The sequence below is a fragment of the Gastrolobium bilobum genome, unplaced genomic scaffold, assembly GCF_033153095.1.
Source record: "Gastrolobium bilobum isolate Gb01-03AN ecotype WA unplaced genomic scaffold, APGP_CSIRO_Gbil_v1 utg912, whole genome shotgun sequence".
Lineage (NCBI taxonomy): Eukaryota > Viridiplantae > Streptophyta > Magnoliopsida > Fabales > Fabaceae > Gastrolobium > Gastrolobium bilobum.
In genome coordinates, this window is record NW_026896735.1 from 69298 (window position 1) to 83386 (window position 14089).

At 34.5% G+C, this 14089-nt stretch overlaps 2 protein-coding genes across 6 annotated transcripts; both read left to right on the forward strand.

Annotated features, from left to right (window-relative positions):
- Positions 1-806: 806 nt before the first annotated feature.
- Positions 807-6087, forward strand: LOC133301687 (DEAD-box ATP-dependent RNA helicase 42-like). 5 transcript variants are annotated; one of them, XR_009750234.1, is made up of 4 exons: positions 807-839; positions 973-4430; positions 5222-5334; positions 5470-6087. XR_009750234.1 is itself a non-coding variant. In XM_061501359.1 (3 exons), exon 2 carries the CDS (start codon positions 999-1001, stop codon positions 4425-4427), a length of 3429 nt encoding a protein of 1142 aa, XP_061357343.1. In that variant the 5' UTR covers positions 807-839; positions 973-998; the 3' UTR covers positions 4428-4430; positions 5222-5452. The 5 variants fall into 5 exon arrangements, 1 of the variants encoding a protein (XP_061357343.1); XR_009750232.1 differs by having other exon boundaries at positions 5222-5306; XR_009750235.1 differs by having other exon boundaries at positions 5222-5294.
- Positions 6088-9071: 2984 nt separating this feature from the next.
- LOC133301702 (uncharacterized) lies at positions 9072-11408 on the forward strand. Its single transcript, XM_061501377.1, has 5 exons — positions 9072-9185; positions 9394-9811; positions 9920-10198; positions 10332-11224; positions 11322-11408. The coding sequence occupies exons 1-5, from the start codon at positions 9072-9074 to the stop codon at positions 11406-11408; spliced, it is 1791 nt and encodes a 596-aa protein (XP_061357361.1).
- The last annotated feature ends 2681 nt before the right edge of the window (positions 11409-14089 follow it).

Below are 14089 nucleotides of genomic sequence, written 5' to 3' on the forward strand. Positions count from 1 at the left end.
GATAAAATATTTAATGGATAATATATTGCCGATAAAATATTCTCAAGACTTTTAATGCACCATATTAAGTACACAATTATGACATCAAGTTACATTAAATTATTAATTGAGAAAATTTTATTTGATTTTACCTTTTTCTATTAATAATATTATTGCATTTCTTTATTTTTTTATTAACTCTTATAATTTTAAAAATTTATTAAAAATTTATATGATTTATTAAAATCTTATAAATTTATATTGTTTTTTCAAATCTTTTAAAATTTTATAAAATCTTGATAATAAAAAAAATCTTTAAAAAAAAATATGTAAAGTCAGTGCAATCTTTTAAAATCTTTAAGATTGTTTGGAAGAGTGACCATTTTGTTACGTTTGGCAAAAAAATTTACCAGACTGCTACGCCAACAGTCAATTTTGCTAAAATACCACGCGGCATATTTCGTTACACTGTGTAGCAAAATATGTTTGCAAGTAATTCGCTACACAGTGTAACGAAATATGCCATGTCAGAATGTACAGTCAGCAAAAAATAACACGTGTCAAGCAGGAAGAATCCAAGCATAATTTGCTACACAGTGTAGCGAATTTCTACCTGCTTGACATGTGTCATTTTTGCTGACTCTGCATTCTGACATGACATATTTCGCTACACTGTGTAGCGAATTACTTGCAAATATATTTTGCTACACAGTGTAACGAAATATGTCACGTGACATTTTGATAAAATTTAGACGTGGCAGTCTGATAAATTTTTTTAAAAATCCTAATGCAATGATGCCCCCGTCACATATCATAATATAACTGCCAGGCGAGTGCCCTAGCTTTTCTCTACTCTTCCGGTATGCTTTGCTTCTTTGTTTCTTTGTCTGCTGTTTTCATTCCTCTCTTGAATCAACTTGTCTTCTAGGGTTTCATAGTTGCTTTTACTTTGTGTGAATGTTCCTGTTACTAAATCTATTGTTCATCTCTTAGGATATAGATAAAAGAGAAAGCAAGCAATGGAAGATTTTAAACATAAATCAAAATCAATGAAAGAGGATTCTTCTGAGTTGAAGGAAGATGATTCTTCAAAGAGGAGTCACAGTCACAATCACAATCACAATCACAATCATCGTGATAAAGATAGAAACAATGGGAAGCTCAGGGATAGGGATAAGGATAAGAGGGATCGACGTGATAGAGACAAGAGCAATGATTCTGATCATCATGAATATGATAGAGAGAGGGATAAACGCAAAGACAAAGATAAGATTGAAAGAGTTAGAACTCGAGACAAGAAAAGAGAAAGAGACAGGGAAGATAAAGATAGGGAAAGGGAAAGAGAAAGAGGAGAAAGGGAGACGAGAGACAAGGTCAAGGAGAAAGAAAGAGAAAGAGAAAAGGAAAGGGGGAGAGAGAGGGAACGAGATAGAGATAAGGATAGGAGGGACCGTGATGGAGACAAGGAGATCGAAAGAAAAAGGGCGAGGCGAGTCCGTGATAGAGAGAAGCATAGGGAGGTTGATAGTGAATACAGTGATGATGATTCCAAGGAGAGAAACAGGAAGCGCCATAGGAAAGAGGATGATGATTACAAGGGGAGAGACAAGGAAAGGAGTGTTGGCAAGTCAAATAGGAAAATTGAAGATATTGATGCAAGCCCGAGAAGAAAGACCAGTGAAGATGACTCTGATACCAAAGATAAGGAGGGAAATCCTACCCATGAAGAGGAGATAGAGGCTGAACATAAGAGGTTGGATGAAGAAATGGAAAAGCGGAGGAGGAGAGTTCAGGAGTGGCAAGAGCTGAAGAGGAAGAGGGAAGAAGCAGAGAGAGAAAAGCATGGTGAAGCTAGTGCTAATGAACCAAAGTTGGGAAAGGCCTGGACCCTTGAAGGGGAATCTGATGATGAAGAAGGACCTGGTACGGGGAAGCCAGATATAGCTATGGATGTAGATGAAGATGAGAAACCCGTTGATAAGGAACCTGGGGATTCAATGGTGGTAGATGGTGATAATGGAACATTTGCATCTGATTTACAAGATGGAACTGCTGGTGCTCCCGCCGATGAGGAAATTGATCCGTTGGATGCTTTCATGAATTCTATGGTGCTACCTGAAGTTGAGAAGTTGAACAATGTTGTGCCCCCTTTAATTGCGGACAGAACTGATGACAAGAAGCCGAAGGATAGAGGGGATGAGCAAAGTCATGGTAGTCAGCTGAGGAAAGGTTCAAATAAATCTATTGGAAGAATAATACCAGGTGAAGAGTCTGACTCGGAATATGCAGATCTTGAAACTGAGGGTGACCAAATAGATGAAGATGACGACGAGTTCATGAAAAGAGTGAAGAAGACAAAAGCTGAAAAGCTTTCTATAGTTGACCATTCAAAAATTGATTATAATCCTTTCAAGAAAATTTTTTACATTGAAGTGAAAGAGATCTCAAAGATGACTCCTGAAGAAGTTGCCACATACAGGAAGGAGCTGGAGTTGAAGATACATGGAAAGGATGTCCCAAAGCCTATAAAGTCATGGCGTCAGACTGGTCTTCCTAGCAAAATATTGGAGATGATAAAGAAGCTTAACTATGAAAAGCCAATGCCTATTCAAGCTCAGGCACTGCCTGTAATTATGAGTGGTCGAGACTGCATAGGAGTTGCTAAAACTGGATCAGGCAAAACACTTGCTTTTGTTCTGCCTATGTTAAGGCACATCAAGGATCAACCACCTGTTGTTACTGGAGATGGACCTATTGGGCTTATTATGGCGCCTACAAGGGAACTTGTTCAACAGATTTACAGTGATATAAAGAAGTTTGGAAAGGTACTGGGTCTCAGGTGCGTACCTGTCTACGGAGGTTCGGGTGTTGCTCAACAAATTAGTGAGTTGAAACGCGGTGCTGAGATAGTGGTTTGTACTCCAGGGAGGATGATTGACATACTATGCACAAGTAGTGGAAAAATAACTAACCTGCGCAGAGTCACTTATCTGGTCATGGATGAGGCGGATCGAATGTTTGACATGGGCTTTGAACCTCAGATCACACGAATTGTTCAGAATATTCGACCAGATCGGCAAACTGTTCTCTTTTCTGCCACTTTCCCTCGTCAGGTTGAAATCCTGGCTCGTAAGGTTTTGAATAAACCTGTTGAATTACAAGTTGGTGGGAGGAGTGTTGTGAACAAGGACATAACACAGCTAGTTGAGGTGAGGCCTGATAATGAGAGGTTCTGGAGGCTCTTAGAGATATTGGGAGAATGGTATGAGAAAGGAAAGATTTTGATATTTGTCCACTCACAGGAGAAATGCGATGTTTTGTTCAAAGATTTGCTCAGGCATGGTTATCCTTGCCTCTCTCTTCATGGAGCTAAGGATCAGACAGATCGTGAATCCACAATTACTGATTTCAAAAGCAATGTCTGCAATTTATTGGTTGCAACAAGTATCGCTGCCAGGGGATTAGATGTCAAGGAGCTTGAATTGGTGATCAATTTTGATGTTCCTAACCACTATGAAGATTATGTACATCGTGTTGGCCGCACTGGCCGAGCTGGTCGAAAGGGTTGTGCTATTACTTTTATTTCTGAGGAAGAAGCAAGATATGCACCAGATCTGGCAAAAGCCTTGGAGCTATCTGAGCAAATTGTTCCTAATGATTTGAAAACTCTTGCTGATAGCTTTATGGCGAAAGTGAATCAAGGACTTGAGCAAGCCCATGGAACTGGTTATGGAGGCAGTGGCTTTAAATTTAATGAAGAGGAAGATGAGGTGAGAAAAGCAGCAAAGAAAGCACAAGCCAAGGGATATGGGTTTGAAGAAGACAAGTCAGATTCTGAAGATGAAGATGAAGGTATTAGGAAGGCAGGAGGTGACATCTCACAGCATCCAGCTCTTGCACAGTTTCTTGCTGCCTCGAAAGTGAATTCACCGTCAATCCCTAGTCCTATCTCTGCTGCCCAGCTGATTTCTAATGGTGGACTACCTGTTTCTTTGCCAGCTGTTCTTGGTCTGCAGAATACAGCAGTGATGCCTGGGACAAGTCTGCCACTTGCCGCAAATGATGGGGCAACTCGAGCAGCATTAGCTGCCATAAACCTACAGCACAACTTAGCAAAGATACAATCTGAAGTAATGCCTGAGCATTATGAAGCTGAATTGGAGATAAATGATTTCCCCCAGAATGCTCGGTGGAAAGTCACGCACAAGGAAACACTGGGTCCAATTTCTGACTGGACTGGAGCTGCTATTACCACCAGGGGGCAGTTTTTTCCATCTGGCAAAGTCGCAGGACCTGGAGAACGCAAACTCTACTTGTTTATTGAGGGTCCTACTGAGCAGTCTGTTAAGAGAGCTAAAGCAGAGTTGAAGCGTGTTTTGGAAGACATCACAAATCAGGCTTTGCAACTTCCTGGTGGATCTCAGCCAGGCAAATACTCTGTTGTTTAGAGAGTAAGATCCTGGTCTAATTGACCATAGTGCCACTTGTTTTTTTTTTTTAATGATTATAGCTTGGCGGGATTTATCTCCCTGGTCTTCCTGAGCATCTTGTTAAATCATTATATTAATAACTGTTTCATCATGTCTTACCTGCTATTACCGTGTAATATCCACTCCAATGTACACAGTCATCTCTGAACATTGTGTTACATACTTACTAATGGTAAAGATGTAAGTCCAGCGTTGCGGTGATTGTTGTTTTTGATCTTTTTTTGTTCCTGATTGACATGTAAATGTAATTATCCTTGGCTGGATGATGTGATTTGATTAAGTGATTTTCTTGTTTTTCATCTTCTGTGGGTAGATTTGCTTTAGTTCAGAACAATATTGATGTTCTTTTCTTTGGTTTAAGTTGTTGGTATATAATCAGGTCTTTTAGAAAGTACACAGGTGATATTTGTTTTGCAATTTTTTATTTTCTTTTTAAAAAAACTGTCTTCAACCAAAGATTAAGTGTACCTGTGGTAGTCAATTAGAAGGAAAAATGGGTTTTCGCTAACCCTCTTCTTTCCCACAACACTTTGGCCAAGTTGCATATTGTCTGCATATTGTACCCATTTGTTGACATACAGGTACGAGTAAATTATTGCGGAAATTCCAGCCCCACTTTTCTTGTGTATCTTTGTTTTTGCATGTATCGAACTCTATCCTCTAAGATCTCTTGATTTATATCAAAATTTATTTGCACAAGTTTCTACCCTTTTGAGTATATTCTTTCTTGTTTGTCATTCACTGTTTTGCAGTTGGATCTTTTGAGCCTATGCTTGCGTGTTCAATTTTGCCCCTTCCATTATGCTTGATCTGTGGCTGTCAAAGGTGGCAATCATGGTGCGGCTTTTTTTTTTTGTTTTTAAATGTAGGTCCTGTTTAATTTGAAGCAAGCATCTCAAGACTCTTGTTTTGCTTCGTGTTATCCCATGTGCATGAGTTATAGGATCTATGATGCTATTAAACGTGTTTGTATGTCTGATTATACTTATGTATCTTTCAGGTTTTGGTTTGGAGATATTTTATCAAAGAGAAAAAAACATGTGATGGGGAGATCACATGATTCAGTTATTGATGCATTTGCTATGATTGTTATAGTCTGGATTTCAGCAATTATACCAAAACAGGATATCTTTCTTACAAGTTTTTCATTTAATGGGTATTTTAACAGGATATCTAAATTGTCATTTTAGGCTCTATAGTCTTTTTAATGATGTTTGTCCTTGTACGTGGCCTGTTGTATGCGAACTTATGAATAATTCTATTTTTGATGCTGCAATTCACTTTCGTTTGAATATGTCTCATCCCTTTAGGATTGATTTGTGGTGTTCCTCTGCTTAAATGTACCGATTGCTACTAAGTATTCTGTTTATGCTTATGTTGACCAGTTCCAATTTATATACAGAGAATGCGCGCTTGTGCTTGTTTATTAATTGTTGTTGTGAGTTATTGACTGCAACAGGAATGGTTATAAGGAGAATCTATAAAAACAGAAATGGTTAGATATTTTGCTTAAAATTAAGCTGTGAGGGGGTTCTGTGTTGAACTGTGCAAAGGGCAGGCAAGTGGTGTCATATCTCATATGCATGAATGGTACAGCTTCGGCATGCCATGTTCCTGGACGGGTATGATAATCTCTATCTACTGAATATATATATATATATATATATATATATATATATATATATATATATATATGCTGATCCCCTGATAAACAGTGCCAAACATTTAAGCATTGTTTCCATCTTCTTTTCTTCTTTTCCTTAAGAACTTATATGATTTAGTTCCTCTGCATGTTTTCTAAAACTCAAGCTCTGTTCAATGTTTTCAATGCAATACCCTTCATTTCTGTTTTCCTAATTTTTTTTCTTCTGTGATCAATTTAAGTAACTGTCCTCGAGCTCTGTTTATTTTTCCTTCAAATTCAGTTTGTTTTAGGGTTGGCTTTACTTTGTCAATTACCATAATTAACATCAATAATTTTCTCTGAATCTCTCTACTACTCTCTTTCCCACATTTCTCTTGTTTTCGGGATCTCTAATAGATGCACGTGTCTATTTCCAAAATAAATTATGTTCAAATGATTAATTATATTTATTGTATAAAAAGATTTTCGCTAGTCAGGTTTAATTGGGGAGTGATTTTTTTTTTTGTATAAAAAGATTATTTCACCATTACTCACATAAAATTGAGAAACAATATTGCGATGTATAATTATAACTCCCTGTTTAATCTCTTAAACTAAACTTATTGAGAAACTATACTGTTCCTTTTCTTTTTGTTCGGCTATATAGCTTTCCAACCATATATTAACCTACGTAGATGCCTATATTTGACATTCCAATTTCCAAGTCCTAATTCCATGTCAACTTAAATAAGAGAAAATTTCTGATTATTATTTAGCTATCTAATATACTGTTACCTTTTTGGTACTAATGTATTTTCTGATAGCTTAAAAGACGGTGAAGCTTTAGAATTCATTATTCTGAAGGCTGAGCTGCAGAAGAACCCGATGCTATGAAAAATATGGATGCCTGATAAAGACTGTTCCGAACTAGCTCTGGAAATAGTCGTTTTAGATTTTTGCTTGAAAGCTTATGGCCTAATCTCTCCATTCCTGACATGTTATACAGAAAATTAATCAAGCAGTATGGATTTATGGTTTTGGTTACTGATGTGGTGACTCTATTAGAATATGCCCTTGAGCTTTGTTCCATGTACTTGGTTAAGCCAAGGCATTGGTTGCAGTTCTTGCTGGTACCCTTGTAGAATTGTGTTCGTATTTCATATGACCTTGTTTGGTTAAGTTGTTATTCTGCACATGTTTGGTGGTGATGGGTGCATTAGGTTTAACTCTAATTGAAGATGAGTAATGTTATTATCCAAGAATTCAACATAGTTACCCCTCTAAATGAGAATGTGAGTTTTAGAGAAGTAATCTATTAGATATTTTTGCACCATAGAATTGTTTGTGAAGTAATATTTACAAAATTTAGAGAAGATATTTTTAGAAAATCGATATATGATTTTTTTATTTTTTTTTTAATATTATTCAAGCGTAACCCAACAAGAACAGAATACGTGTGTCTAGTTATCTGAAATGACGTATCAAAAACAGCAAAATATTTTTCAATGCTACAGATGTATAAAATATTCTGTACATTATTTTATCAAAAATGAAAACAAGTAACATTTATACTGTCTTTATCTTTATGATTTTTTTTTCCATATCTTCTTTATTTCTTGTTTTGACAAAAGAGTGTCTATTCCAATTGCACTGAAAATATGCTCCAAATACAGAATACATAAGTTCTTTTGCATAGACGTCTTTTTAAGTAATTGATCCTTCCACTTTATAAATTCCACACGAGAGCCATTAGATTTCTTTATATGCACCATGAGCAAACAAAATATGTCTTGTTCAGTTGGATTTTGGACTAAATGTAATGTTCTAATATTACTAATCGTAATAAAAAAAGAAATAACGTATTAATTTAGTCATTTAGATATATGAGGTGGACAACAGTGAATGGATTTAATAAGATAAAAAGGGAAATGATTGAACAAGAATTATACGCCTAAGTATTGGATGGCATATCATGTCTAGACATCTCAAATGTTTGTGTACCAAATGGGTGGGATCAGTTGGGTTCTATCGACATTTAGGAATATTTACGAAAAAAATAAATATAAAATTTTCACATAACTAATTCACGTGAAATTTATATACAAGAGGATTCAGTGACTTTCACACCTTATTTCTACAGAACTAATCTCACATACCTACCATGCAGGACTGACATAAGTTTTTTTTTTTTTTTTTTTTATCAAAAACAAGAGAATTATTAAACTATTACATTATATTTATTTTATTTAATAGATACATCAAGAAATAAAGGTAAAATTAAAAGAATACATAATATTTTTTTGAAAGTTGTACGCAATACTTTTTAAATTTTTTAAAGCAATAATAATTTTAAATAAATTAAAATTTGTGGCAATCATTTTAATCTTGAATAAGTAACTTACTTTTTTAATATAAAAAAACATCAATTATCCTAAGCGATGAATGATAAAATTGTTACCCCAGAATTGATTGCATACATTGAATCGATTGTTTACGCATATTTATCCTAAGCAATGAAATGAATGATGATAAAGTTGTTACCTTGAATGATAAAAATATTGAATGATAAAAATATCTTTCCCAGATTAATGATTGCAATCTGTGAAATATAGCTACATCAAATGCATCAGTCTTAAATTGTTTGATTTACCATTGGGAATAGGAATACTAATACACATAACAGTAACATAGTCTAATTAAATCTCAGCGTCATTAATATTTAATCAATCAAATTAACCCTATAGTCCCAAAATTCAAATTTCAAATTTAGGGCTCTAACGGTCACATCCTCTAACGTGTCTCTCTGCCTCCATCAACCACACTGTATAAATACCGACCACCTATTCCTTCTGTCTTCACCATTACCCTATCTTCTCTCTTTGTGTCTTATCGCCGCATTCTTCGATTTTTTCATTTCATCAAAACCCAAAACACCTTGTTTTTTTGTTTTGATCTATCTTTTCTCTACTTTTACAATCATGGACTTCCACACCCTCTCAAGGAAGGAGCTTCAGACCCTCTGCAAGAAGAACAAGATTCCAGCTAACATCACCAACTTGGCCATGGCTGAAGCTCTCGCCGCTCTTCCCCAAGTAAAAAAAAAAACATCTTTTGATTCTGCCCATGATTATTCTGTCTTTCAAAATGTTTCATTCTTGCATTTCTTTGATGATATCGATTTTCTTTATATCTGTAAATTTTATTAAACTGTTCTATTCTTTTGATTCAGAAACCCTTTTCTGAAATTGTGATGATTAAGAAGTTTAATTTTAAAAAGGTTCTTGCTTTAAACTGTTTCAGGTTGAAGGATTGGATGAAATTTTGAATCCAACGGAAGCTGAAGGAGTAGTTGAAGAAGAGAACAAAGATGCCAATGTACCAGTTACTCCTGCTATGGTGCAACGTAGCAGGAGGAGGGTCCCTGCAGTTTCTACTCGCAGAAAGAAAGAAACTGAGATGCTGGAAGATGAAGGAAAGCCTAAAACTCCTGCTGCAGCCCCAAGCAGTAGGAGAAGAGTTACTGGCCGTTCGGTTTGCACCAAAACTGAAACCCCTGGTGGTACTACTTCAGTACAGCAAGGATATAGCACCAGGAGGTCGGTTAGATTGTTGGGGAAGAACTTGTCCAAGATGGGTTTGATGGACAAGATTGATAATGTTTCTGAAGAATTGAGTAATGTCTCTCAGCAAGAGGAAGACTCAGCAGAGACTGAAAAGGGTATGTTGGATCTTCTTCTTCTTCTTCTTTTTAAGGAAGTTATTTGCATCATGGTGTTTGAGTCATATATGTTTTTAATACACTAAATTGGAGTAGTGTATGATGCAGGGGATAGTTTGCAGACTGTATCAACTGTGGTTTCTGAGAATACCGATGAAATGGAAGTTTCTTCTCAAGAAAACAACACTGGTTATCAATGCCAGCCTCATGACTCAGGTTCAGAAGTTCAATTAGTTTCTGGGACAGAAAATGATGCGGAGGCTGGGTTGGAGATTGAGCCACAAGAGGAGGGTTTAGGGAAAGTCAATTACTTGGAGGCTGAATCACATGGTTCAAATTTAAAAATGGAAGAAAGTTCTGATGCATATGATGATTCAAATGAAGCAGGTTTGTTTTGCCTTCTTAGAACAGCAGTTGTTAAATATTGTTGTTAATTCTTGTAAGATGATCTCCCTCACTGATAAATTGTTTGCAAGATCTAAGTTGTTATCTGAGTATGTTGTTGTTGATCACTTTGCAGGATCTAAGTTGTTATCTGAACTTGTGGATACGTTTGATTCTTCTGAACAAGAATATAAGGAATGCCTTGGAACCAAGCAAGATGCGTTGTCTGTTGAGGAATCTGAAGATGCTGTTAAAGCGTTTACTGACCAAGATATTGCTGGTTTGACTGTTGAGATGTCTGAAGATGTCGTTGTTGAGGTTACTGTCCAAGATACTGCCCCTGTAACTGTTGTGGTGCCTGATGATGCTTCAATGGATGTCACTGACCAAGGTGTTGCTTGCTCGCTTCAGAATTTTGAACCAATAAATGGTGGTGATGAAAAAGCGGCTGCTGATAAGGACTTGGCAAGCTCTGAAGGGGTTCTTGAGCTGGGTGAGCACCATGAAGAAGAATTAGAATTGGAAGCCAAATCAGAGCAGTTGGAAGATGAGGAAGAGATGGAGAAAATTGATAATGCTTCTGATGTTACTGGTGCATCTTCTGCTATTATAACTGTAGAAAAGGATGACGGTTCTGAGATGGTTTGCATGGAAGCTGAAAATTTCACTTTTGAATCTTCATTGATGGATGTAGACGTGAATAAAGAAGAGGACCAGAAGGATAATTCTGAGAAATTGGAAGCTGAAGTCCAAGCTGAGGAACTTGCTGAAGACACTGCATCTTCTGCAGAGACTTGTAATCAAACAATTCAATCACTTGTTTCTGACCAGTTAAATGGAGAGTCCCTTGTCCCGGCTCAGCTAGAAACAAAGGATGATGCAAATGAAATTCAAACAGTTCCAAAGATGATCATGAAGGAAAACCTGACCGGTAATGAATTACAGAAGAATAGTGTGCGGCAGCTCAAGAAGATGTTGAAGCTAAGGCTAGATGGTAAATCAAACTGCAATACTGATGATGTTGTAAAGGTTAGGCTGGATTTTGTTTATTTTGGTTGTTTTACTATAGCAATGTACTATTTGAGTTCTTAATGAAATGACATTATTCACTGTCTGACATGTGCAGGAAGTGGAGAGGAAAAGAACTGCACTGCAGGCACTGCCAGAGAATCGGATGACAATGGATGAAGCTCAGAAGAATGATGCTGAATAATTGTAGACAACTGTTTTGATGAAATTTAGTTGTTACTGTTGATGAAGGTCCAAAGTCCCAAATCTTTGGTTTGGCATATTGGCACACCCTTTCATTTGCTTTTCAGAGTTCAATTTGCAGATTTTGATTGTAATTTCACTTGTTACAAGAAACTCTTCGTTTTGATTGTAATTTCACTGGTTACAAGAAATTCTTCATTTTGTGATGGTGGTATTTTTTCAATAGATCAATTTCAGTTTTGCTTAAGCTCATTGTTTTGGTCATGAAAATACATCTGGTAGATTCCAACCATGCTACAAAATTACAAATACTTCTCTTTACTGGCTCTCCCAGCTATATCATAATTTCATTGCTTATAATTGACCATTTGAGGTTCTTTGTTTTTTGTTTTTGTTTTTCTACAGAGCTATTCGATGATGATTTTTTAAAATTTTGAAATTTAACTCTTATTATACCTTTAATACTACAAAAAACAACAATATTAATATGTAAACTTTAATTGATATGTTTAACAGAATAATATTTTTGCTGTTACTGTACATAATTTATCTATATTTACTCCCAAAATGAGATGTTGTTTTGGGATTAAAAAATTAAAAAATTATATTATAAAAACTATAATAATCTGAAATAAATTAAAATTACAAAAACACCATAATTTTTGCTCAAACCGACGTCATATTAAGTCATATTAGGCAAAAAAAAAAAAAGAACCCTATGTTTAAACTAAAATTGGTGATGATATATATATCAAGAAATAAATAATAAAATTTATTCGTTTAAGTTGATAAAATATAAAATTTTAGGCTGATATGTAAACTCTAAGGGCATGTTTGGTGCATTCATAGTATAAGGCCGGATAGTATAAGGTCTGATAGTATAAGACTTGATTGTAAGACCTAATTTTAATACTATCCAGCGTTTGGTATGATATTGTATAAAGATAATCTCCTTCAATATATTAAAAATTAATATATTAAAATAATTATTTTAATATATATTAAAATGATATATTAGTTCTTGCGAATTGTACTTGTAAGCAATATTAATACATTAACCCCTTATCAGGCCTAATCCACCACTCCTAGGTCGGATTAAGTTATACATCATTTTGTAAGCTTATACTATACGATGGTCACACCAAACAACTGAAAATGTCATAACGTATAATATAAATTTATACTATCAGGCTTTATATATCACACTAAACAGGCCCTAATAAGCCATAATTTTACTTTCTTTCTTTGTGGGGAAGTAAGGAAGATGTTAGATGCACATAGCACCGTGAGTGTTTGTGGTAAGCATCACCAAAATAATTTAAAATAAATTTTGTAAGCATCATACGTGAAAATAATAATCATTTAATTTTTGTATGTATATTTATTTTCATTATTTTTATTAATTTGAGTTAATTCATGTATCCATAGGAACTAAATTTAAAATAATGGTTACATAAGAACAATAAACAATTATTTTTAATCTAGACTCTATTCTTTTGTTCATGCTCATTTTATAGAGTTATAACAACAACATGATAGAAACGACCTTAAAATAATTATATGTATAAAGATTAAGTTGAACTTTTCATAATAAAAATTAAATTAAGAATAAATATTATATAGATAAAGAACTTAAAAATATAGCTTTAATATTGAGTTAATTCATGTATACATAGTAGTAGGGGTGTTCGCGATTTGGATTGGATCGGTTTTGGAAGCAAAAATCATCTGATCCAATCCCTTTGGTTTAATCATATAATCATCCATTCGGTTTGGATTTTTTTTCAAATCCGATCCGATCCAATCCAATTTTTTTCGGTTTGGATTGAATCGGTTCTCAGGTTTTTAAAAATTCTAAAATTTATTTCATGATTATATTGCCAATAACATCTTTTGTATATATTGGCTTTGTAATTTTTTTTTTTTGAAATACAAAAGCATTAGTAAACTATAATATAGCTTTTTTTGGCAATGAGATATGAAGCTCTACAAAGATAAAATTTTGTTGATGAGATGTGACTAGATTTTTTCTTTGGTTTAGTTGATGGGTTAATGGGTCTTGGGTTTAGAAATTTTTGGGCTATGATTGGAGAAAAAGACCCAAGTAAATAGAGAGAAATTAATATATTGGATCGGTTTGAATTGGATCGGTTTTCATCAACCCATCCAAAAATCGATCCAATCCAATTAAAATTTGCGATTTTTTTCGATTTTTGATTTTTCGGTTTTCAATTTATTCGATTACCGGTTTTTCGGTTCAGTCATCGCGGTTTGAATTGGTTTGGATCGGTTGATGAACACCCCTAATACATAGGAACTAAATTTAAAATAATGGTTACATAAGAACAATAAACAATTATTTTTAATTTAGACTCTATTCTTTTGTTCATGCTCATTTTATAGAGTTATAACAACAACATGATCGAAACGACCTTAAAATAATTATATGTATAAAGATTAAGTTAAACTTTTCATAATAAAAATTAAATTAAGAATAAATATTATATAGATAAAGAACTTAAAAATATAGATTTAATATTTGTCAATTTTTTTTTTGGTATCCAATATTTGTCATTTTAAATGATATAGAATTGTTTATTTAAGTGAGAAAAAAAGATAAAAAGATAAAAAAAATAAAAATTATTGGGGGAAAGTGAGAGTTTTTTTATTTAAATATAAAAA

What these genes read in the sequence shown, in the direction of transcription:
- LOC133301687 (XM_061501359.1), top strand. Translation starts at nt 999, where the DNA reads ATGGAAGATTTTAAACATAAATCAAAATCAATGAAAGAGGATTCTTCT.
- LOC133301702 (XM_061501377.1), top strand. Translation starts at nt 9,072, where the DNA reads ATGGACTTCCACACCCTCTCAAGGAAGGAGCTTCAGACCCTCTGCAAG. An exon ending in CTCTCGCCGCTCTTCCCCAA is followed by an intron (nt 9,186 to 9,393) that starts GTAAAAAAAAAA and finishes AAACTGTTTCAG; the next exon opens with GTTGAAGGATTGGATGAAAT. An exon ending in ATACTGATGATGTTGTAAAG is followed by an intron (nt 11,225 to 11,321) that starts GTTAGGCTGGAT and finishes TGACATGTGCAG; the next exon opens with GAAGTGGAGAGGAAAAGAAC.